A 22,184-nucleotide genomic window follows, 5' to 3' on the forward strand; every position below is an offset into this window, starting at 1 on the left:
CACCACCACCACCATCACCACCATCATGACCACCACCACCACCACCACCACCATCATCATCACCACCACCACCATCACCACCACCACCACCATCACCACCATCACCACCACTATCACCACCACCACCATTACCACCACCATGACCACCACCACTGCCACCACCACCATCTCCACCACCTACACCACCACCATCACCACCATCACCACCACCACCATCACCACCATTTCCACCACCTACACCACCATCACCACCATCACCACAACCACCATCACCACCATTTCCACCACCTACACCACCACCACCATCACGACCATTTCCACCACCTACACCACCATCACCACCATCACCACAACCACCATCACCACCATTTCCACCACCTACACCACCACCACCATCACCACAATTTCCACCACCTCCACCACCACCACCTCCACTGTCATCATTACCACCATGACCACCTCCACCGCCACCACCATCACCGACACCATTTCCACTACCATCACCACCACAACCACTACTACCTTCACCACCATCACCACCACCACCAGGACCACCTCCACCTTTCCCACCTGTACTACCTCCTCCACCACCCTTACCTCCTCCACCTCCATTATTACCACCATGACCTTCACCTCCACCATCACCAGCACCATCAGGACCACCTCCACCTCCACCACCTCCACCTCCAAGGCCATAACTTCCACCACCACCATCATCACTATTAGCACCACCTCCACCTCCACCAGCACCACCTCCTTCACCACCTCTACCACCATTGCCTGTTTCGCCTTCACCATCACCACCATAGCTTCTACCACCATCATGACTTCCACCATTACCACCTCCACCACCACACCCAAGACCATCACCATCGCCACTGCTTCCACCAACATTACAACTATGTCCACTCAGCACCTCCACCACCACATCACAACCACCTCCTTCTCCACCTCCACCACCACCACTTCCTTCACCATCGTCTCACTACCACCTCCTCCTCCACCTTCACCATCACCTCTACCACCACCACTACTACCAGCCTTACCACAACAATCACCACGACCCCCTCTTCCACCACTACCATCTACACCACCGTCACTATCACAACCACCATCTCCACCTCCACCTCTACCATCACGATCACCATCACTTCCATCATCACCTCCACCATTAACACCTCCACAACCACCACCACTACCATCTCCCTCACCTTCACCATCACTACCTCCACCTCCATCACCACCACCACAACCAGTGCTCTATTTAATTAGACGTTTTAGTGAATACAATAAGGCACATAAAAAATTAATGAAGTGAAGAGCATAGAAAGGAAGTGATAAAACTTCCTTTCTATGGATGCTTCCATCATCTACCTAGAGATAATTCTTGAATGAGCACTGGGCAGTCAGGTGACCTGGACTAGAGACGGGCCTTGGCCATGGCCTTTCTGGGCAACTTGAGTCTCAGTTTCCCATCCACAGCTTGAGTGGTGGGACTAGGACAACTGTTTATAAACTATGCTTCACTGAGCCTGAGGCCCCTATGGGGGCAAAGCGAGGTGAGCCTTGAAAGGGTATCCCATCCCTTTCAAGGGTTTAGCTTTACTTTCATTTGACTTAAATGTTAGGATTCCTTTATTTGAACAAAGGGTTCTGTGCCTTAAAAAAGTTGAAAATCACTGGATACACAACCAGTGTAAGTACAGACTACAGATAGAAACGGGTAATTCACTGGAGAGAAGCCAGAGCTCCAGAAGAGAAAGGCCGCTGGCTGGGTGTGGTTGGCTCATGCCTTTAATCCCAGCACTTTGGGAGGCCAAGGCAGGAGGATCACTTGAGCTCAGGAGTTTGAGATCAGTCTGAGTAACACAGCAAGACCCTGTCTCTACTAAAAAGAAAAAAATATTAGCCAAGCGTGATGGCATGCATCTGTGATCCCAGCTACTCCAAAGGAGGCTGAGATGAGAGGATCATTTGGGCCTGGGAGATCAAGGCTTCAGTGAGCTATGATTGCACCCACTGCACTCCAACCTGGGGTGACAGAGAAAGACCCTATCTCAAATAAACAAACAAACAAAAAGAGTCAAAGCCCTGAGCCTCTCACTGGACATGATCACCGTTTCTTCAACCCCCCTACACTGATGGGCACATGGGTGGTTTCCTTTTTTTTCACGTATGTTTTTTAAGATGGAGTCTCGCTCTATTGCCCAGACTGCCGTGCAGTAGCATGATCTCAGTTCACTGCAGCCTCCACCTCGCAGGTTCAAGAGCTTCTCCTCCCTCAGCCTCCAAAGTAGCTGAGATTATAGGGTCCAGCCACCACGCCTCGCTAATTCTTGTATTTTTAGTAGAAACAGGGTTTCACCACGTTGGCCAGACTGGTCTGGAACTCCTGATCTCAAGTGATCCTCTCACCTTGACCTCCCAGAGTGCTGGGATAACAGGAGAGAGCCACCGCACCCAGTCTAGCCCTTTCTTTTCACTTATTCTAAACAACACTGGCACGAACATCCATGCGTACACATCTTCGCATCCAAACACAAGTATTTCTGCAGGCAAGTTCCAGAAAAGAATTTCTGGGTCAAAGGGCAAGCACATTTACAACACTAGGTAGATGCAGTCATGTGACTCTCCAAGAAAGACATTTATCTCCATCCCAGTCTGCTCCAAACCAGACAGTGCAAAGAATCAGATCTGGACAAAGACGAGATGTTCTTATCTTATGAGAGGTCATGGGAAGAATTCAAGAGTGTTACTGGCTCCTCAATAGCTGGCCCAGTCCCCTACCCAGAGCTCTGCTGCAGGCCGGAATATGGGGAAACCGGCCTTTGACCCACCCTGTTTGACTTAGGTTATATAGCAGAAAAGATTTCCGGAGAGTGAGGGGTTGTTAGATCACCAAGAAAGGACCAAAGGAGTTACCTTTCTCCCAGGAGTCTCTTAAAATAGCGGGTAGGCAAAGGAGTTGATCTCTCTGGGATGGATTAAAGTGGGGAAAGAGGCTAGTTTCTCCCAAGACCTTGTGCAAGAATTGAGTGGTTTTCTTGTTTTGTTTTGTTTTTGAGATAGGGCCCACTCTGTCATTCAGGCTGGAGTGCAGTAGCAGGATCACGGCTCACTACAGCTCAGCTTCCCGGTCTCAATCAAGTGATTCTCCCACCTCAGCCTCCTGAGTAGCTGGGACTACAGGCATGTGCTACCATGCCCGGTTAATTTTTGTGTTTTTTGTAGAGACGGGGCCTTGCCATGTTGTCCAGGCTGGGCTCGAACTCCTGGGCTCAAGCGATCTGCCTGCCTCAGCCTCTCAAAGGGCTGAGATTACAGGCGTGAGTCACCATGCCTGACCCAATTCTTTTTGTTTAGAGGAAAACGCTATCCTGTATCTTCTTTTCCTTTGGCGCTCACCACAATGCTGCACTGGAACACGGGGTTTGGGACTCACCAGCTCCCCGAAATTCAGCACAAGCCACTTTCTTCCCTTCCTCTGCCGAGCTGTGGTCCAGAAAGGGCAAGCAACCTGCCCCAGGTGGCACAGCCAGGGAGGGGGCAGGGCAGGACCTCCACCCTGAGGCTCCCAACCGAGGGCCAGGACCTGCCCAGGGACCCCCCCGCCCGCCACCTCCACGTCGGATTCTGGAGAGCCCCAAGGCTGCGGGCCTGGACTCCAGACTGCGCGGACACTCAGTACCTCCCGCACGCAGCGCCTGGAGCAGAAGCAAGAGTGTGTGGGTCTAGCGGGCCTGGCGTGGTGGCACCAGCCACGGGCCCCGGGCTAGGAGGCTACGCGCCCACCAGCTTGGGTTCCCCTCCGGGGTTAGGTGTGCGCATGCACAGTTTGTGAAAAGGCAAGAAGGGCTCAGCCCAGCGGAGGCGTTTGTGATCAAAGCCTCCAGGCCGACCACGAGGAACGCAGCACCCGGCGGCTGTGAAGATATCCGCTGCTGCCGACTGAGCTGTGGGGTCACGCAGACGTTGGACACGTTGGCCTTGGGCCCCATACCCCATTCATTCATTCATACACACATTCATTCATGGGATTGCAGCCACGATAAAGGAGTGGTTAATGCTACAGGGTCCAACAGCCCCAAGAGGTCCAAAGCTGGGCGCGGACACTTTCTGGCTGTGTGACCTTGGGCAATCACTTCACCTCTCTGGGCTTCTGCACCTTCCTCTGTAGAAAGTGGATAATAGCAGTGCTTCCCACAGCTTTGTGAGGACCTGAAGTATAGAAAGTGCTTAGTGCCGTGCCTGGTACACAGTCGTGCTCAAGAAGTGATGGAAATCCTAATAGTGAGATTTAAACACTGAGGAAGGACAGAGGTGGGAGGTATGGGGGTCGATGGGGTTTCCCTGAGCCCCAGGCCCCCCCCCAGGGCAGGAGCAGAGGAGATACCCAATTCCTCTGGTGCCATGCATCCCCTCTGCTCCTCATTCAAGGGCCCAGCCTTGAAGAGGGCATAGTACTCCCTTCTCAACATTTATTGAGAACCTACTGAGTACCTAGCTCCACACTGGACTCTAAGCATCAGGGCTCAGAGGAGGAGTCACCGAATTTCACAAATCAGAACTGCCCCAGGCAGCGCGCTCTTTAGAGCTTTCTGAGGGCAGGAGCAGCAGCAGCATCGGAGGAACCCTTACTCCATCCTGGTCCCTGGGCCACCCACCCGCCAGCGTTTTCTCCTCTAGGCCGCCAACAGGGCAGGACCTGTGAAGCCCTGAGGCTCCAAGAGGAGGCGGAAGCTGCTCCACATCACAGCCTGGATGTGGAATTTGAAGGCTGGGATTTGAAACCAAGTCTCCTGGGAGGTGAGTCGGACATCTCGAGTTCTTCCCCGACTGTGCCTGGAGGACATTGCTACCCAGGCTCCATGCTGAAAAGTTTATCTAGATGGGACACAGCAGAGAGCAGGGGAAGATCCAGGTCACTCAGCTGGGTAATTAGCCCAGCTGGGTCCCCCTTCTCCTTCCACCTAGAAACGGCCCTGGCGCCTGCCCCAGACCAGCCCTAGACTCTGGGCTCCCCCACACATGTCACCAGCTACATCTCCAGCCACACTGGCCCAGACAACATCTAAGCCTTGGTTGTGGTCGCCCCACCTCAGAGGAAGACAGGGAACAGCTGAGGCATGACCCTTCACCCCACTGGGTACACAGTCTCCACAGAGGCATGCACGGATTGGAGGCCTTTTTCCCGCCCAGAGGGTGGTGGGAACTGTCTCTTGTCCTGCCACATCCTTTGCCCCACTCTGGGGTTTGCTGGTCTTACTGGGCTCCTGGCCCTGCTCTGGCCTCTCCAACACTTCCAGGCCCCTCTGCCCTGCCCCCCAACGAAAAGATGTTAAGACTGCAAAGTTTCAAGCATCTGAGACTCACTGATCTTATGATTCTGAAGCTTCTAAACTAGACCTGGAAAGAAAAGGTGACTCTAGAACAGCTGGATGTTTAGAGATAGAAGTTTCCCCCTTTCCCCTTCTGCAGCGCTGCGCTGCATAGTTCACAGCTAACCACAGCTTACATTCCCACGGGGAGCCCATTCCAAGCATTTTAAATGAACTCAACTCTCACCCACACTCCAAGGGAGGTACCACCATTATTGCCATTTCACAGATCAGGAATCTCAGGCCCATAGTGGTTAAGTGACTTATCCAGGGTCACACAGCCAGGAGATGGTAGAATTAGGATTCCGCCCAGGTCGTCTGAAACCTCACCCCTAACCACCACACACACTTCATGGAACATTTGTAAAGTGCATTCATATTTCTTAGCCTCACTGTATTCTAAGGGAAGAGGAAAGGCAAGGCAGGGGCTGCAGCCCCAGTGCCCCTCTACCTTCCTCTGTCCTTTGCTGCCTATAATCTTTGACCCCGTGACCTCTGGAGGGGGAAGAAGAGGATGCGCAATCCCCATCCCTCTAGTTTCCCCTCCAGCTCTGCCTATTGAGCCTGACTCCCCAGACTCTAAGGGAGAGACTGCAGGTGGTTACCCCAGGCCTGTACTCTCCAGCCTCCCAGGGCCCCCCAGGTGTCACTACAGGGCCCTAGTGGGTGGCAGACGTCACAGAGTCCTCTGGCATCAGTGTCACTGACCAGAGTGGATTTATGAACAGGGCTGTTTTTTGCTTTGCAGCTGCCGCCATAAACCCTGGACACCCCTGGGGAGAGGGAGCAGCTGCTGGGAAACCTCCCGGGCCCTGGAGCCATCACCAAATCCCTGCTGCTATTTCTGAGCAGCCAAAGGAATCCTGAAATTAAAACCTCCTGAAAAATGGCAATTCCCCATCCCATCCCAGACAGATGAAGATCCTTCTCCCAAAATAGATGAAGAACCAAGGAGGAAGCAGAGCCGAGCTGGACACAGCTCAAGACTGCCCACAGGAGACTTGATTCCTGCCCAGCTCTGCCGCACCCCCAGCCCCTGTCTGGTCCCCACATGCCCAACTATAAAATAAAAGGCTGGGATACTCAACTTTAGTACATCAGAATCACCTGCAGAGCTAAAACAGCACTCGGGAGTCCCAGGTGAGGCTGATGCCTCTGAACCTTAGAAGCTTCCCTCAGGTCACTTTCAGCTCACACATCCCCACTGTTTAAGGTTCAACACTCCAACTACTGGCTGTGTGATGTTGGATGAGTCACTTGACCTCTCTGAGTCTCCATTCTTCTTATCTATATAATGGAGAGAAAGAATGATCACCTCATCTCGAGGGCTGTGAGGGAAAAATCAAATAACAGTAGTTCATAGCAACTTTCTTTGTAATATCCAAAAACTGGAAGCCATCCAAGTGTGCATTAGCAAGTGAATGGATAAAGAAAGTGTGGTGCATTCAAACAACAGAATGCTACTCAGCAGTGAAAAGGAATGAGATACTGATACATACAAAAACAGGAATCCCTCAAAGCCAGGCAAAAAAGACAGTACACATTGTATGTTTCCATTTGTGTGAAATCCAGAAAACTTAAAGCAATTCATAGTGACAGAAAGCAAATCAGTAGTTGCCCGGTCATTAGGGGAGGGAGGAAGGATGAGGAGGAGGAGTAAGGGAGGATTATGAATCGGTACCAAGGAACTTCAGGAGATGATGGAATGTACATTCTTTTGATTGTGGTGACAGTTCTGTGTTAAACACGTGTCAAAAATCACCAAATTGTACACTCTTCTTTTTTGATTTTTTTTTTTTTTTTTGAGACAGAGTTTCGCTGTCGCCCATGCTGGAGAGCAGTGGTGCAGCCACAGCTCACTGCAGCCTCAACCTCCTGGACTCAAGTGATCCTCTCATCTCAGCCTCCCAAGTTGCTGGGACCACACGCACACCACCGTGCCAGCTAATTTTTGTACTTTTTGTAGAGACAGGGTTTCACCATGTTGTCCAGGCTGGTCTCAAACCCCAGGGCTCAAGGGATCCTCCCACCTCAGCCTCCCAAAGCACTGAGATTACAGGTGTGAGCCATCAGTATCTGGCCCTGGCTAATTTATTTATTTATTTTAGAGATGGGGTTGGGGGCAGTCTCACTACGTTTCCAGGCTGGTCTCAAACGCCTGGCCTCAAGCGATCCTCCTGTTTTGATTTCTCAAAGTGCTGGGATTACAGGCCACTGGGCCTGGCCAAATTGTACACTTTAAATATGTGGATTTTATCGTGTGTCACTTAACCCTCGGTAAAGCAGTAAAAAATATTATTGGTAAAGCGTCAGCCATGTACATGATAGCCCTTCTACAAATGGCAGCTATTCCTGTTATTAATCACTGTGGCTACCTCTAGATGATTCTTTGATTAATTTTCATCTGTTCCACTAGAATACAGCCTCAGATCTGTTTTGCTAAAACCGCGTTCCTAATACCCGACACATAGTAGATACTTATGAAACAGTCGTGGTTGGAAATTGGAGAAGCTATGAACCTGCTACTTTCTCCTGGGCCACTTCAGAACACAGAGGGTTAATTAATCCCAGCAGAAGCAGATTGCATGATTCTAGGACTGTGTGAATGAGAACCAGGACAGACGTGACCCACAGTCAACACCCTTGGGAGGAGGACAGGGGAGGTCGAAACAGGGCTGCAGGACCCATGATGAAACACACACCCCACTGCACCGATAGTGGAGGGCTTGGCCTTTAGACCATTGATATGTTCTAAAATGAGGCAGGTGAAGACTGTTGAGGAACTAGACAGACTGGGTTCAAATCCCGGCTTTGCTGGGCTGTATGACCTCAGGCAAGTCACTGCAACGCTCTGAGTCTCAGTTTCCTCATCTGTACAACACAGGTACTGACATTGCTCAGCTCTCTGTGGGGAGTGCAGTGAGGGTTAAATATGGTTATGGATTATAGGTACATTGATTCACTTGCTCTCCTTCAGGCTTACACACTTGTACTTGCACACACACGGAACCCCTACTGTGTGTCAGGAACCATGCCAAGTGCTAGGAGGCAGTGCTAGGCCAACCCCCAGGCCTCCCTCCTTGTGGACTCTACATCTTGGCAGTGACAATTGCTCAGCTGTATCCTCAGAGACTCTGATGTCATTGGTCTAGGTGGGGCCCCGGAGCCAGTATGTTTGCTTTTTTATACAGACAGGGCCTCACCATGTTACCCAGACTGGTCTTGAAATTCTGATCCCAAGCAATCCTCCTGTCTCAACCTCCCAAAGTACTGTAATTACAGACATGAGCCAGCATACCTGGCCTAGATGTCAACTTTTTTCCAAGACAGAGTCTCGCTATGTCTCCAAGGTTGGAAGGCAGGGGTGTGATTGCAGCTCACTGCAGCCTCAACCTCCTGGGCTCAGTCAATCCTCCTGCCTTAGCCTCCCAAAGAGCTGGGACCACAGGTGCCCACCACCACTCCTGGATATTTTTTATTATTATTATTTTAAAGACAGAGTCTCCCTGTGTTGCCCAGGCTAGTCTCAAACTCCTAGTACAAACTCCTGCCTTGGCCTCCCAAAGTGCTGGGATTGCAGGTGTGAGCCACCCAGCACTGGCTGGGAGCCAGTATTTTGTTAAACTCCCAGGCAATCCCTATATGCAGGGTGGAGACCCCTGTTACATGGGGTAGGATCATTCCCTCTTTATATACATTAAAAACGGAGGCCCAGAGAGGTGAGGTGACTTGCCCAAGGCCACACAGCTAAGAAAGAGTGGAGCTGTGACTGAAGGAAACCAGACAAGGTGACCATGGGACCAGAACCACCTTAAACATCACAAGAGAGTTAAAGGCAATGTGCCCAGCGGAGATGTGCCCACAGCCCAATCCTGCTCTCACCTTCAACTTGACCCAGCCAGGGAACTCCCAGCCCTCCTGGGCTGATCAGAGCAGAGCAAGGGGCTGGGAAGGAATCCCGCTTCCAGCCAGTGGCCCTTTAGACCCCGCAGTACCCACACAGATGACCAGAATCCCCCACCTCCACTCTGAGCTGAAGTCCATGTCTTGGTGTAGTTCTCTCCTCCTCCCCCTCCCCCTTTAAAATGACAGCAGGCCTGGCTCGGGGACAGGGTCATGGGCTGGGAGCAGCTGTGCTGCTTTACAAGCCCAGAGACAGTGGGGGACTGTTCAGGACCTGGCAGATTCCTGGGCCCCTGAGAACAGTGGAACCCTCTCCCCAAGCCTCAAGCCCAATTCTCCCCCGACCCTGCCTACCCCGCCCCCCACCCAGCAACCATGGTCTCCCTCTATGGCCCAATGTTCACTGGTGCCAGCTAGATGTGTGCCCATAAAATGCCTCTTCTAGGTAACCCCATCGCAGATTGGAGGGGCTTTCAGCAGGAGAGGAGCCCTGCTATCCTCTCCCTAAGGGATTCACTCACTCACTCATTCATTCATTCATTCATTCTTCAAAGAAGCATTAGAGCCCATTGGAGAATTCAGATGCTGGGGTCAGACCGCTGGGCTGGAATCCTGGCTGTGGGACCTCAGCAGCCGACATCATCACTTCTCTTGGCCTCAGTTTCCTCAGCTATGACACAGGAATAATAACAGTGCCCACCCCAGAGGGCTGCAAATCTCAACGAGTTAATGATGCTGCGTGCTGAGAGCAGGGCCTGGCACACAACAGGGGCTATTAATTGGAAGCTATTATGAGCACTGAGCTAAAGGACTGTGAAAGAGGGGTGGCGTGGAAGCTATCAGGGAAGGCTCCCAGGAGGAAGGAACATCTAGACCAGAAGCTAAAGGATAAGGGGGAATTAGCAAGGCAGAAGGGGTTGGGAGGGGTGGAAAGGTATCATAGGCAGAAGGAACAGCAGCTGTCAAAGCTCAGAGGTGAGGAAGAGGTGAGCTGCATTGGTGCTCAGGCAGCCTCCTTCATCCACCTCCCACCAGTCTTGGGGGCCACAGGCTATGGCTGAGGTCACGAACTCCACGTCCTCTGGAGAGCCCGGCTGAGCGTTAGTGGAGGGCTGCTGTCAGGAGCTGCTGATCAGGGAGCTTGCCCCTGACTGCTCCCCCAGGGTCTCTAATGACTGCTTCTGTTTTACTCGATTTTTGTGTATTCAGGGGAAGCTTCACGCACTTTCCAGTCATGTCCCAACACCTAAGACCCCGCAGGAGCTTAGCAACAGGAAGAGAGCACAGACCCTGAACCCAGAGAAGTTGAACGATTTGATCAGAGCCTCGAAGCACACAGGTATTCCTCTTCCACCCTCCCGCTGTTTGCGGCAGGCCTGGCCGGGCTGAGAAAGGGAGGGTCCTTCCCCACTGAGTGAGACAGAGGCCATTGTGTGTTATGAAACCCAAACCTCAGGGGCCCCCTCCGGGTGGAGGTGGGGTCAGTGGAGGGGAGGGGCTGCAGGGGATGGCCTACTGCCCCCCCCCACCCCAGGGACCCAGCACATGCTCCCAGCCCCAGCCACATCTGGATTCCAGCTGGCAGCTCCTGAGGCCCAGGGTGCGGGGGAGAAGTCGCTGCAGGAACTTGCCATCAAAGACCAAGAGGAGGTTGGTGGGCGGGAGACAAAAGGCAGAGGCCGACTGCAGGGCCAGCGCGTGGCCTCTTACCCACAGTCCTGGCCAAGGCTGCAGTGAGGGGGCACTGTCCGAGACCCACCCCAGTCCTTAGCCACCTGCAGGGGAAACAGAGGTGAGTGACTCTCCCACAGCCACAGTCAGTGGCAGAGCCGGGTGTGGAACCTGGGTCTGTGTGGCCACAAGTCCGGAGCTGGTACTCCACCCCTGGGGACACAAGTTCCAGCCCATTCCTCAGAGCTCCAGTCTTTCCTTTCTTTCCCACATCAATCTGTCCCTTCAGTCTGCACAGCTGGGCTGATGTTTCTCCAGAAAGTTGTCCCCATCCCATGCAAGAGCCCCTCCCCAGCAGGCTCATTCCCCGTGCCCCCTGGAAAACCGGTGAGACTTCAGGCCAGAATAAAGGTTTATTGTGCTGGTGCATTATATCTTAGCACCTGGAGAGCTGTGCGGAGGTTGGGGGAGCCCCAGATGGAGGGATGGGGGCGAGGGCTCCCGCCAGAGCCTCCATAAAGCAGGACGGAGCCCAGGCTCCCTGTCGAGGACTGACGAATATTGTGGACACAGGCTGCCAGGCAATGTGTGAGCAATGGGGGGTGGCCAGGGCGCCCCCTGCTCCAGGCTGGGCGTCAGAAACCCTCCCCCAGTCCCTCAGACTCCCCCAGGGTGGAGGTTCCCTCAAACACAGCTGCTGGCTTCTAGGCTGCTTCAGAGGCCAGATGGGAAGAGTTCCATTCATTCCCCCCATGAGAAATTCAGCCCCAGGCAGGAGGTGCTTGGGGAGCACTTGAGAGTTTTTAAATGCCCTACCCCCCCACATCCCTAATCCTGGACCAACCAGAAACAGAGGCACCTTCAGGAAAGTTAACAGCAGTATTTTCCAGAGTGGGTGCTGCAGGACTTTACCCTGTAGCTGTTTAAAAAAGTAGCTTGGGCTGGGAGCAGTGGCTCACACCTGTAATCCCAGCACTTTGGGAGGCCAAGGCGGGTGGATCACCTGAAGGTCAGGAGTTCCAGACCAGCCTGGCCAACATGGTGAAGCCCAATCTCTACTAAAAATACAAAAATTAGCCAGGCGTGGTGGTGGGCACCTGTAATCCCAGCTACTCGGGAGGCCGAGGCGGGAGAATCCCTTGAACCTGGGAGGTTGAGGTTGCAGTGAGCTGAGGTTGCGGTGAGCCAAGATGGTGCTACTGGACTCCAGCCTGGGCAACAGAGCGAGACTCCATCTCAAAGAAAAAATAAATCTAATTCCATAGAGCGCCTCAGGGAACCTAGTCTGGGAAATGCTCATTTAGGGACCTGTCGTCATGTGTGTGTGCAGGGGACCTCTCACAGAAATGTCCTGATTAACCACACCCACTTCTGCTGTTGGAGCTCTAAGCACAGGCAGAACAATACTAAAATATTCAGCATTGAAAGGACACAAGAAGGGGACCATTTTCAGTTCCAAACTATTGCCTCTCGCCAGGCCGTATGTTGTCTTACGAAGGCTGGGCACCTCGGCTTCTCTCATCCAGCCTCTTCCAAAACTCCAACTTACTCTTTGCTCCCCTGATGGAAAAGCAGTGATATTTGCCCCATGCATGACCTGCGACGTATGGTTCCCAAATGATGTGGCTGATTTAGTGAACTGTTTTTCGTTTTGTAGAGATGAGGGTCTCACAATGTTGCCGGGGCTGGTTTTGAAATCCTTGTCTCAAGCGATGTCCGGACTTGGCCTCCCAAAATGCTGGGAATACAGGCATGAGCCTCCGCACCCAGCCTCGAGGGATGCTTAATCTTGGCTGTCACAGGGACATGTGCCCTCTCTCGCCTTGTCAGGGGAGCTGTGCTTTAGGATATAGCCCTTTGGGGCTGCAGAGGTGAAGGATGTCGGCACTCGGTGAGATTCCTCCTGGGGACCGGGGACCAGCATCTCTGCCTGCTGTAGAATCAGGACATGCTGGGATTGGCACCACAGGGTGGCCAAGGAGGGAGTGTCAGGAAGCACTCAGGACTGAAGGCCTTTTCATGCCCAGGGAGGTGACCACTTGGGGCCCCGACAATCAGGGCTGGCAGCCCGGGAGGACTGTTAGACACTGGGGTGGATGCTGCTGCAAGCGCAGGAGGCTTCCGGGGGACCCTCTGGTCCCTGGGCTTCCTGGGCTAGCAAGAGGGGCCCTTGCAGCTCCCCTTGGCCCTCACCGGCCACCGGAGCCCCCTCAGGCCCCCCTGAGCATGGTTCCTCCTGCACAGCTGGTGTCTCCACCGGGACCCCATGTCCCTGGACTTCCTGGTCCTCATCCTGGCTGCCCTTCTCCTCTTCCTCAGTTCCCCTGCCCTCCACCATCCTGGCTCCATCCCCGCCGCCTGGTGCAGGCCTGGTGAGGGACTTGAGGTTCTGGGTGGCAGCCAGGATGTCGGCCTGGAGCTGCTGGGAGGAATCCAGGGCTTCCTCGGGCCGGCTGTCGGGGGCCCTGTCGGGGACCTCACTGAAGGCCCGGGAGCCCCCGGCTCGGTCACTCTGGTCCACGTACTTCTTCTTGGGGAAGGATGACGGGTAATAGGCCGAGGCCTTGTGCTTCTGCCGGGTGATGACTGCAGCGCAGACGATGAACATCAGCAGAAAGGCCAGGGAGCCCACCACAGCGATCAGCATCACGTACTGGCGGAAGAAGTCCACGATCCCATCCAGGAAGTTGGTGGGGTGTGAGGGGCCCCCCAGGGATGTGGGCTGGGGTCCCGTCGATGTGGGGCCGAGGGCCGGGGTCCAGGCTGGTGGGAGGCTCAGGGAGGAGGCTGATGAGCCCTCGGCCTCCCCACTACCTGCCACGTCCTCCGGGAATGAGGCCTTCAGGGGCACAGAGCGGGCGTTGGTGGCGGGCACAGACCCCAGGAGCAGCAACAGAGGGATGAGGAGGCCGGAGGCTGCCCCTGAAACCATGGTGCCCCCAGGACCTGTGAGACACAAGGGAGGAGAGAAGTCATGGTGGGATTCTAGGGTGTCAGATTCAGAAACAGGTTCACCAGCCCCCAGGAGGAGCAGGGAGCATGAAACATCTTCCAGCAAGTCCCTTCCATTCGCAGGGCCTGAGCCCTGCTGGTTCAGATGTGGGGTACACATGTACTCCCCCACTTCCCTGGAGGCACAGGGGGCCAGGGGCTGAATCTTATTCATCTCAGCCTCCTCAGGGTTTGGCCCCATATCTGGTATACAGTAAGTGTTCAGTAAATGTACTCTGACTGACCTGGCTGAATTAATAATGATAACTTACACTTTCATGGCTTCACGTGTCAGCCACTGTTTTAAGTTTCTTACACGGAATTTCTCATTGAATGCTGATCACTGCCCAGTGTGCGAGGTTCTATGATTAGGCCCATTTTGCAGATGAAAAAACTGAGGCTGAGAGGGACATGGTGACTTGCCAGGGAAGAGCTGGAGTTTGGATCCAAGCAGGAAGGGAGAAAGGATGGCAGGGCTGAGTAAGTGAGAAACCAAGTGAGTGACCGTAGGAGCTGAGTGACACCCCACCCCCTACCCACCACCCTGGGACCCTTCCCTCCAGCTCCCAGCCCCTCTCTGGTCCAGTTCCTCTGAGGCTCTTGTCCCCATGCTTTGGGTGGCCAAAGTGGCTCCACATGGCCACATCCTGGTGGCTCTGGGCTTTCTCAAATCTTCCCCTGGCCAGCTCTACCTTCTTCTGCAAGAGATTCCTAGGGGGCCAGGCGGAGTGGCTCATGTCTGTAATCCCAGCACTTTGGGAGGCTAAGATGGGCAAATCATTTGAGGTCAGGAGTTCAAGACCAGACTGGCCAACATGGTGAAACCCCATCTCTACTAAAAATACAAAAATTAGCTGGGTGTGGTGGCATGGGCCTGTAATCCTACCTACTTGGGAAGCCCAGGCAGGGAAATCACTTGAACCTGGGAGATGGAGGTTGCAATGAGCTGAGATGATGCATTCTAGCCTGGGTGACAGAGTGAGAACCTATCTCAAGAAAAGAAAAGAAAAAAAAAAAAAAGAAGATTCCTAGGGTTTGAAGCCTCTAGGTCTCTGAGCTAGGCAGGGGCCTGGATGCCAGGGGCATGCATGGGCAGCCCTTCCCCCCACCCCACCCGTGGCTGCCCTCACCCCCAGGCTCCAAGCAGGAGCCAGGATGGGCCCTGGGGTGGGGAATTCCTGGTGCCTGAGACTAAGCTGAGCTGCCGACGCGCCCCACCCCCACTAGATGGGAACCAGATGAGCCCAGGGCCTCCCTGCCCTGCTGGAAGGCTGCTCCCGAGTGAACCCCAAGACCCCACCTGGCCCAGACAGCACCACTGATGAATTAATTCCTCATGGCCAGAGTTTGACGGAGGAGCTGAGTTTCAAAACACTAACTATCCCAGCCGGCATGAGCTAAGGCTTCCCAGCTGCTCAGACAAACCCAGGGACAATTCACTGTGCCGTCCTCTGACAGCCCCTGCCACGCCCAGCAGGGGCCCAGGTCGCCGCCGCTGGCTTGAGTTTAGAGGCTCCAACACAGAAAAGTCTTAGGATCCCCTGTCCTGAGCCCTGAGGGGACTGAGGTGGAGAGACAAGAGGCCCAGAGAAGGCAGAGGGCAGGCCTGGGGCCACACACAAGTTCCTGGGCTGGAGGAGGAAGTCAGGCTCCCAAGGCCTTGCCTGTGGTCACACCTCCAGCATCTGGGCCTCAGGGCCTGCTTGGCGATGCAGAGGACGCCACCTTCCCCACAGGTACCAGGAGGCTTCCGGAGGAGAGGTAGGACCCAGGCTGGGCCATTTAGGGGCTTGTTCCAGGTGACCTGAGGCTTCTCTGTGACACGGCTTTCATTGAAATTAATTGCATCAGCCAGGTGCAGTGGCTCATGTCTGTAATCCCAGCACTTTGGGAGGCCAAGGTGAGAAGATCACTTGAGCTCAGGAGCTCAAGATCAGCCTGGTCAACACGGCAAAATCCTGTCTCTTCTAAAAACACCAAAAATTAGCCAGGCATAGTGATCCCAGGTACCAAGCAGGCTGAGGTGGGAGAATCGCCTGAGCCCGGGACATTGAGGCTGCAGTGAGCAGAGATGGTGCTGCATTCCAGCCTGGGTAACAAAGCAAGATCCTGACTCAAAAGAAAAGAAAGAAATTAATTGTGCTGACATAAATGTGAACACACTGGCTTAGATGGCAAAAAATAAAAAAAATAATTCCAGGACATAAAAAGAGGCAAAGCTGGCCGGGTGTGGTGGCTCACACTTGTAATCCCAGCCCTTTGGGAGGCCGAGGCTGGAGGATTGATTGAGGGCAGGAATTTGGGCAACATAGTGAGACCCCATCTCTAAAAAAAAAAATAAAAAATTAGCCATGTCTGGTGGTGTGTACCTGTAGTCCCAGCTACTTGGGAGGATCGCTTGAGCCCAGGAGTTCAGGACCAGCCTGGGCAACATAGAGAAACCTCCAACTCTATGAAATATATTAAATCATTTCAATTTTTTAAAAAAGAGACAAAGCTTCTCGGGCTCATTTTAAATGAACTGGTTGCCATGCTTTCCTTGGGGGCACTCATCTGAGCTCTCTTCATGCCTTTAATCCTACAAGAGCCATTTTCTCCATTTTACAGATAAGGAAATGGAGGTTCAGAGACAGACAGTGACTTTCCCAAGGACACACAGATGGTGAGTAGCTGAGCTGGAATTCGAACCTTCCTCTGTCTGATCCCAGGAGTTTACACGCATCACACTCACACTCATACACAGCCATACACACACAGGCACACACACCACACACACAAAACCATGCATATATGCCACACACTCACACACACACCCATACACACCCCACACACAACTATGCACACACATCCCCACACACACACCCATCATACACACATGCATATACTACACACATAATCATACACACACATGCACACACAACCATTCACACAACCATGCACACACGCCACACACCCATATATACACATGCACATGCTACATGATCATACACCCACGTACACACAACCACACACACAACCATGCACACATACCACACACCCATATACACATATGCACACACAATCATACACACACATGCACACACAACCACACACACAACCATGCACACATGCCACACACCCATATACACACATGCACACACTGCACACACAATCATATATACACATGCCACACACATACATATACTACACACCATATACACGCATGCACACACTGTACACACAATCATACACACACGCCACACACACCCATATACACACATACATATACTACACACAGTCATATACACACATACACACACAACCACACAACCATGCACACACACCACACACACACACCTATATACACACATGCACATACTACACACATACACACATGCACACACAACCACGCCACACACCCATATACATGGATGCACATGCCACACACACAAGCATACACACATGCACACACAACCATGAACACATGCCACACACCCATATATACACATGCACACACTACACACAGATACACATGCACACACACACCCATATGTATATGCACAGACTACACACACATGCACACACACATGCATACACTCCACATACACACACCCACACACACTCTCAACCATACACATACACCACACACACTTACCTACACAACCACACGTGCATACGCCACACAGTCTAGGCCAAGAATGGCTTGTTACCGCTGGCCGACATCACCTGTCAGATGCTAAATGAGGCTCACGGCCTTCCCCTCTCTGGCACCTGTTAGCAAATGTTCCTACAGACACCCTTGAGCTTTGGGGCTGTGTCCTGCCTGTCACCTCCCAGCCTCCTGCCCCCAGTCAAGCCCAGGAGAGAGCTTTCATGGCAACAACGGCCACTTCTCACTGCAGAGGGCATCTGGGACCTTGGGTGGCTGGAGGCCCACTCAAGTTCTGGCTGGGTCAAGAATCCCAGCTCCAGCGCATCCAGCTCTGCATCTGGCTCCTGTGAGACTCACTTTCCCCATCCATAAGTTGGGACAGGGTGACCACCGGTGGCACTTCCCAGAGCTGTTAGGGCCACATGAGACAACTTTCAGAGAGTGCTTGGTGCAGAGTGGCTGAGTCCTAAGGAATGGTGAGGTCTGGGGTAGCTGAATTCCTGCCCTAGCTGAGGTCCAGGTTCAGCCAGCAGTCTCCCACCCTGAGCAGACGAATGAGCACCCTCGCCGGATGGGAACGTGTGCTCACCCTCTGTTCCAGCTGCTGCCCAGGGAAAGACCAACCTTTTCACCCCGTTCAGTGAAACCTCTTCAGCTCTGGTCACTGAGGAATGCAGAACCAAACACACAGGTACACACACACACATGCACACATACACACACGTACACACAATACACACACACACGAAGTCAGAGGTAGAGGGCAAGAAAGGAGAACACACAAACTGCCACTGGCTTTTCAAGGCTGAAACCCTGACTCTCAGAGTCCCCTGCACCCCACAACCCCTCCTGGCTCCTTGGGAAAGGTGGAGGTAATGTGTGGAGGACCCGACCCCACCTGCAGCCAGCAGAGCTCGCAGGAGTTGGCTGTGTGGCCCTGGGCAGCCCCTGCCCTCTCTGGGCCTTCATTTCCCATCTGTGCATGAAGCACTGGCCTGGCCGGCTCTGGAGGCATCATTCTGCCTGCCCGGTGCCCCCCACCTCCTCCTGGACCCTAATTTTTTCAAGCACTCAGAATATCACAGACCATTAGGTGCTGGGGAGAGGCCCAACACTTCTTGCTTCATCCTAGAGGCAACTCAGGTCCAGAGACTAGGAACCGCCTGCCCAGGTCATGCAGCAAATCAGGGCCGAGCCCGGCAGAGCCCTGAACAGAGAGGCCTTTCTTGGTATATCCCAGAGGAGGTCACTTCCCAGCTACGTGTCCTTGTGCTGGGCATGTCACCTCTCTGAGCCTCAGTTTCCATACCTGTACAATGAGGATAAGAGCCACCTCCCTGGACTGTTGTTAGGACAAGACGCTGCCGTGCTTGGCACATAGTGGGTGCCAATTAGCAGGAACCATGTGATTGCCCAGGACTCCCCGCCAGGGACACCTCAGGCAGGGCTGGCTATATAAGTGTGACAAACTCCCTAAGACGGTCCTGAGTATGTGGAGGAGTACATCCACCCCTTGAGGCCTGGGGACCCCAAGACTTGGGGCTAGGGGGCCGAGGTCTGCCCCACTCCCACCCAGAGACTGGTGGCCTTAGAGGGAGGGGCGGCCCTCGGAAACCTGGCTTCAATTAGTGGCCTTGTGTGGGGGAGGGGGTTCTGGTTGGAGCGCTGCACATGCCTTCCACCCCAGGGCCAGCTGAGGACAGGGACCTGGGACCCTGGAGGTCTGGATGGGGAACGAGGTCCTGGGGACACAGCCCCCCTCCACACACATACACACACACACACACACACACACACACACACACACACACACAGCAGCATGGACACACAATATAAAGACACACCACACAGGCACACCGACTCACACAGCACTGAGACCCCGGCAGCGCTCTCACAGCCCACACACACCATACACAGAGATCACAAACGGACAAACACGTACACAACCTCCAACACACAGCCGATCCCACACACAGGACGATACGGTCCACACCACCCTCAGATGGATCCTGGAAGCAACAGCCGGGCGTCCACTTGCAGAGAAGTGGAAGCAACACACCCCCTACACCAAGGCCCCAGCCACACACGCACAACACTCTGGCCCACCCCGGCCCACCCCAGCACTGCACATGGGTCTCAAATTCCATCTCACTCGTGCACATAACACCAAACACACTCAAAGCACACGCACACGTAGAGAGGCCCCCCAGAGTGCTCAGAGTCCCCAGTCCCTAAGCTCCAAGACAGCCCCAGGCTCTCAGGACAGAGGAGGGGACCCCAGGACTTACCAGTTCCTTGGCTTACAGGACTGGGTGCTCCCGCCGAATGGAGCGAGAGTGGGGGGCGCCTGGGCTGGGAGAGACAGTCTGTGCTGGTGCCCGGGGCTGCTCTGGGCTGGCGCCTGCCCGCCCTGCCTCCTCCCGTCCCTCCTCCCGTCCCTCCTTCCTCCCTCCCCGGCTGGGCCGTGGGGCCAGCTTGATTTCATTAAGAGGGTTTGGGGTGGGGACAGGGGGAGGGGAGGGGCTGCTCTCGGGCCACACGCAATCCCACCCTTGCTCACACTCCTGCTCTGGGGAAGACCAGATGCAGTGTTTCCTCCCGGACCCCAGGTCCCCAGAGCAGGCTGAGACAGACAGACAGACAGGGCTGTCCTGCAGTGCTCCCCCAGACATTGAGCTGAGGTTCTGCCCATTCCGCTCCCCGATACCCGGAAAAGGGGACAAGGTCAGGGAGGTTCAGAGGCCTCTGGAAGTGGGAAGGAAAACTCCCTGTCCCTGTGTGGCTCGAGCTTCCAGGCTCAGGGTGCAGCGTGGGAGCTGGGATTTGTTTTAGAGAGACGCCTGATGGTGGGTCCCAGCCTGAGACGGGCACCCCCACTCTGCCCTTCCCCTCTCCAGCCCTCAGTTTCCCATTTATAGGGATGAGCAGGAAGCTTTCTGGGCTACTTCTGACTCTGATGTTCTGGGATCTGTGGCCCCACGATGCCCCCAAATGATAGTAGCTCGAATAGGAGTTGGAGCCCCATTTCACAGAGGGGGAAAGTGAGGCAGGTGAGTTCTAATGGTTCAAGCAGGGTCCTGAGGTGAATCAGGCACAGCCCAGCCTTAGGGAACTCACAGACTCCCAAGGAGAAGGACAGCTAAGTAAGTTACTTTTTACCGAACAGAAAAGGGTCAGGTCACGGGCTCAGAGAACCCCAAGACAGAGAGACCGAGGGAAAAGGGGCAGGAAGCCATCCTGGAGAGCATGCCTGTGAAGAAGCGGACGCTGGGCAAAGCAGGCCCTGGAAAGGCATTCCACATGGGAGGACCAGCATGGTAAAGGTACGGTGGCTGCGCATGGCACCACGCACAACGCCGCGATTGTATTAGGCTGGAGCGTGGACCAAAGAGAGGATCACGTAGTAAGGATCAGAGACAGGCAGGAGCCGGGCTAAAGCCTCGGAAAGTCATCCAGAAGGCAGTAGGGAGCCAGCGAGGGCTTGGAACAGCGGAGTGCATGAAGAATGAGTGCATGCACTTCCGGTAGGAACCAAGACTAGATTATCATTGTTCCCTGAAATGGTCCCAGCAGTCCTCACTCACCCCCAGAAAACTGGGGCGGTCCTTTGCTTGGGAAATAAAATCAGAGGCTTTCCCATCTTCTGTGGAAATCACCCCAAACCCTGCATCTTAGAGGGAACAGGGGACCATCCGCTAGTAAACGCCCACACATTCATGCACACACACGTCCCGGGGGCCAGTGGCCACCCACAAACATGTTGAAGTAGCTGCACCCACTTTAAGGTGGCCAGAGGGTGGGGTCCCTGTCTCAGGCTGGGACCCACCATCAGGCCTCTCTCTAAAACAACTCCCAGTTCCCACACGGCACCCTGACCTGTCTTAGACCAGACGTGGGGCGGGCGGGAGCAGCCAAACCTCTCCCAGGGCCACCAGCAGGGCAAGACGCCCTTCCCCAACATTCTGAGGGCTGCAGGCTGGGGACCCTGGGAAGTCGAGGAGCAGGGACCCAGCCAACCCAAACAGAGACTGCTCCCTGCACAGGTGGCCCCGGAGGCCAGACCTGAGGGAACCCCTCGGAGTCCCCTTCCGCTTGTTCTGTGCCTCTCCCTCCTGGGCAAAGCATCCCCCTCAAGGAGGGGTAGTGAGAGTTGGAGACATTGGCAGGACCTGGGCTAAGGTCTCGGGACGTCACCCGGGAGGCAGCAGGGAGCCAGTGAGGGTTTGGTGGGTTTGCTCTGGGATCTGTGGCCTCACGATGCCCCCATTGATAGTAGCTTGAATAGCAGTTGGAGCCCCATTTCACAGAGGGGGAAAGTGAGGCAGGTGAGTTCTAATGGCTCAAGCAGGGTCCTGAGGTGAGTCAGTGGCAAGCCCTGGAACCAGGACGTCTGGCTGACCTGAGGAGTCCCGTGGATGAGTGGCCCCTTGCATTCATTCATTCATTCATTCAGCAAGAGGCAGACAGACCCAGTTCAAATCTTGCCCCTACTGTGCCCTGCCCCACCTGGAGCCTCTGTTTCCTCCTCTGTGAAATGGAGGTGGAGACTCCTTACTACTCAGAAGCTGGCAGGGGAAAGCAGAGGAGCTAGGGAGCAGGCACGTGCTCAG

At 54.2% G+C, this 22,184-nt stretch overlaps 1 protein-coding gene across 1 annotated transcript; it reads right to left on the reverse strand.

Annotated features, from left to right (window-relative positions):
* Positions 1-11,346: 11,346 nt before the first annotated feature.
* Positions 11,347-20,012, reverse strand: TMEM119 (transmembrane protein 119). The gene is made up of 2 exons (XM_017541249.2): positions 19,863-20,012; positions 11,347-13,898 (listed from the first exon to the last, which is right to left on the reverse strand). Exon 2 carries the CDS (start codon positions 13,882-13,884, stop codon positions 13,033-13,035), a length of 852 nt encoding a protein of 283 aa, XP_017396738.1. The 5' UTR covers positions 13,885-13,898; positions 19,863-20,012; the 3' UTR covers positions 11,347-13,032.
* Positions 20,013-22,184: the final 2,172 nt, after the last annotated feature.

The sequence above is a fragment of the Cebus imitator genome, unplaced genomic scaffold, assembly GCF_001604975.1.
Source record: "Cebus imitator isolate Cc_AM_T3 unplaced genomic scaffold, Cebus_imitator-1.0 Scaffold8, whole genome shotgun sequence".
Classification (NCBI taxonomy): Eukaryota; Metazoa; Chordata; class Mammalia; order Primates; family Cebidae; genus Cebus; species Cebus imitator.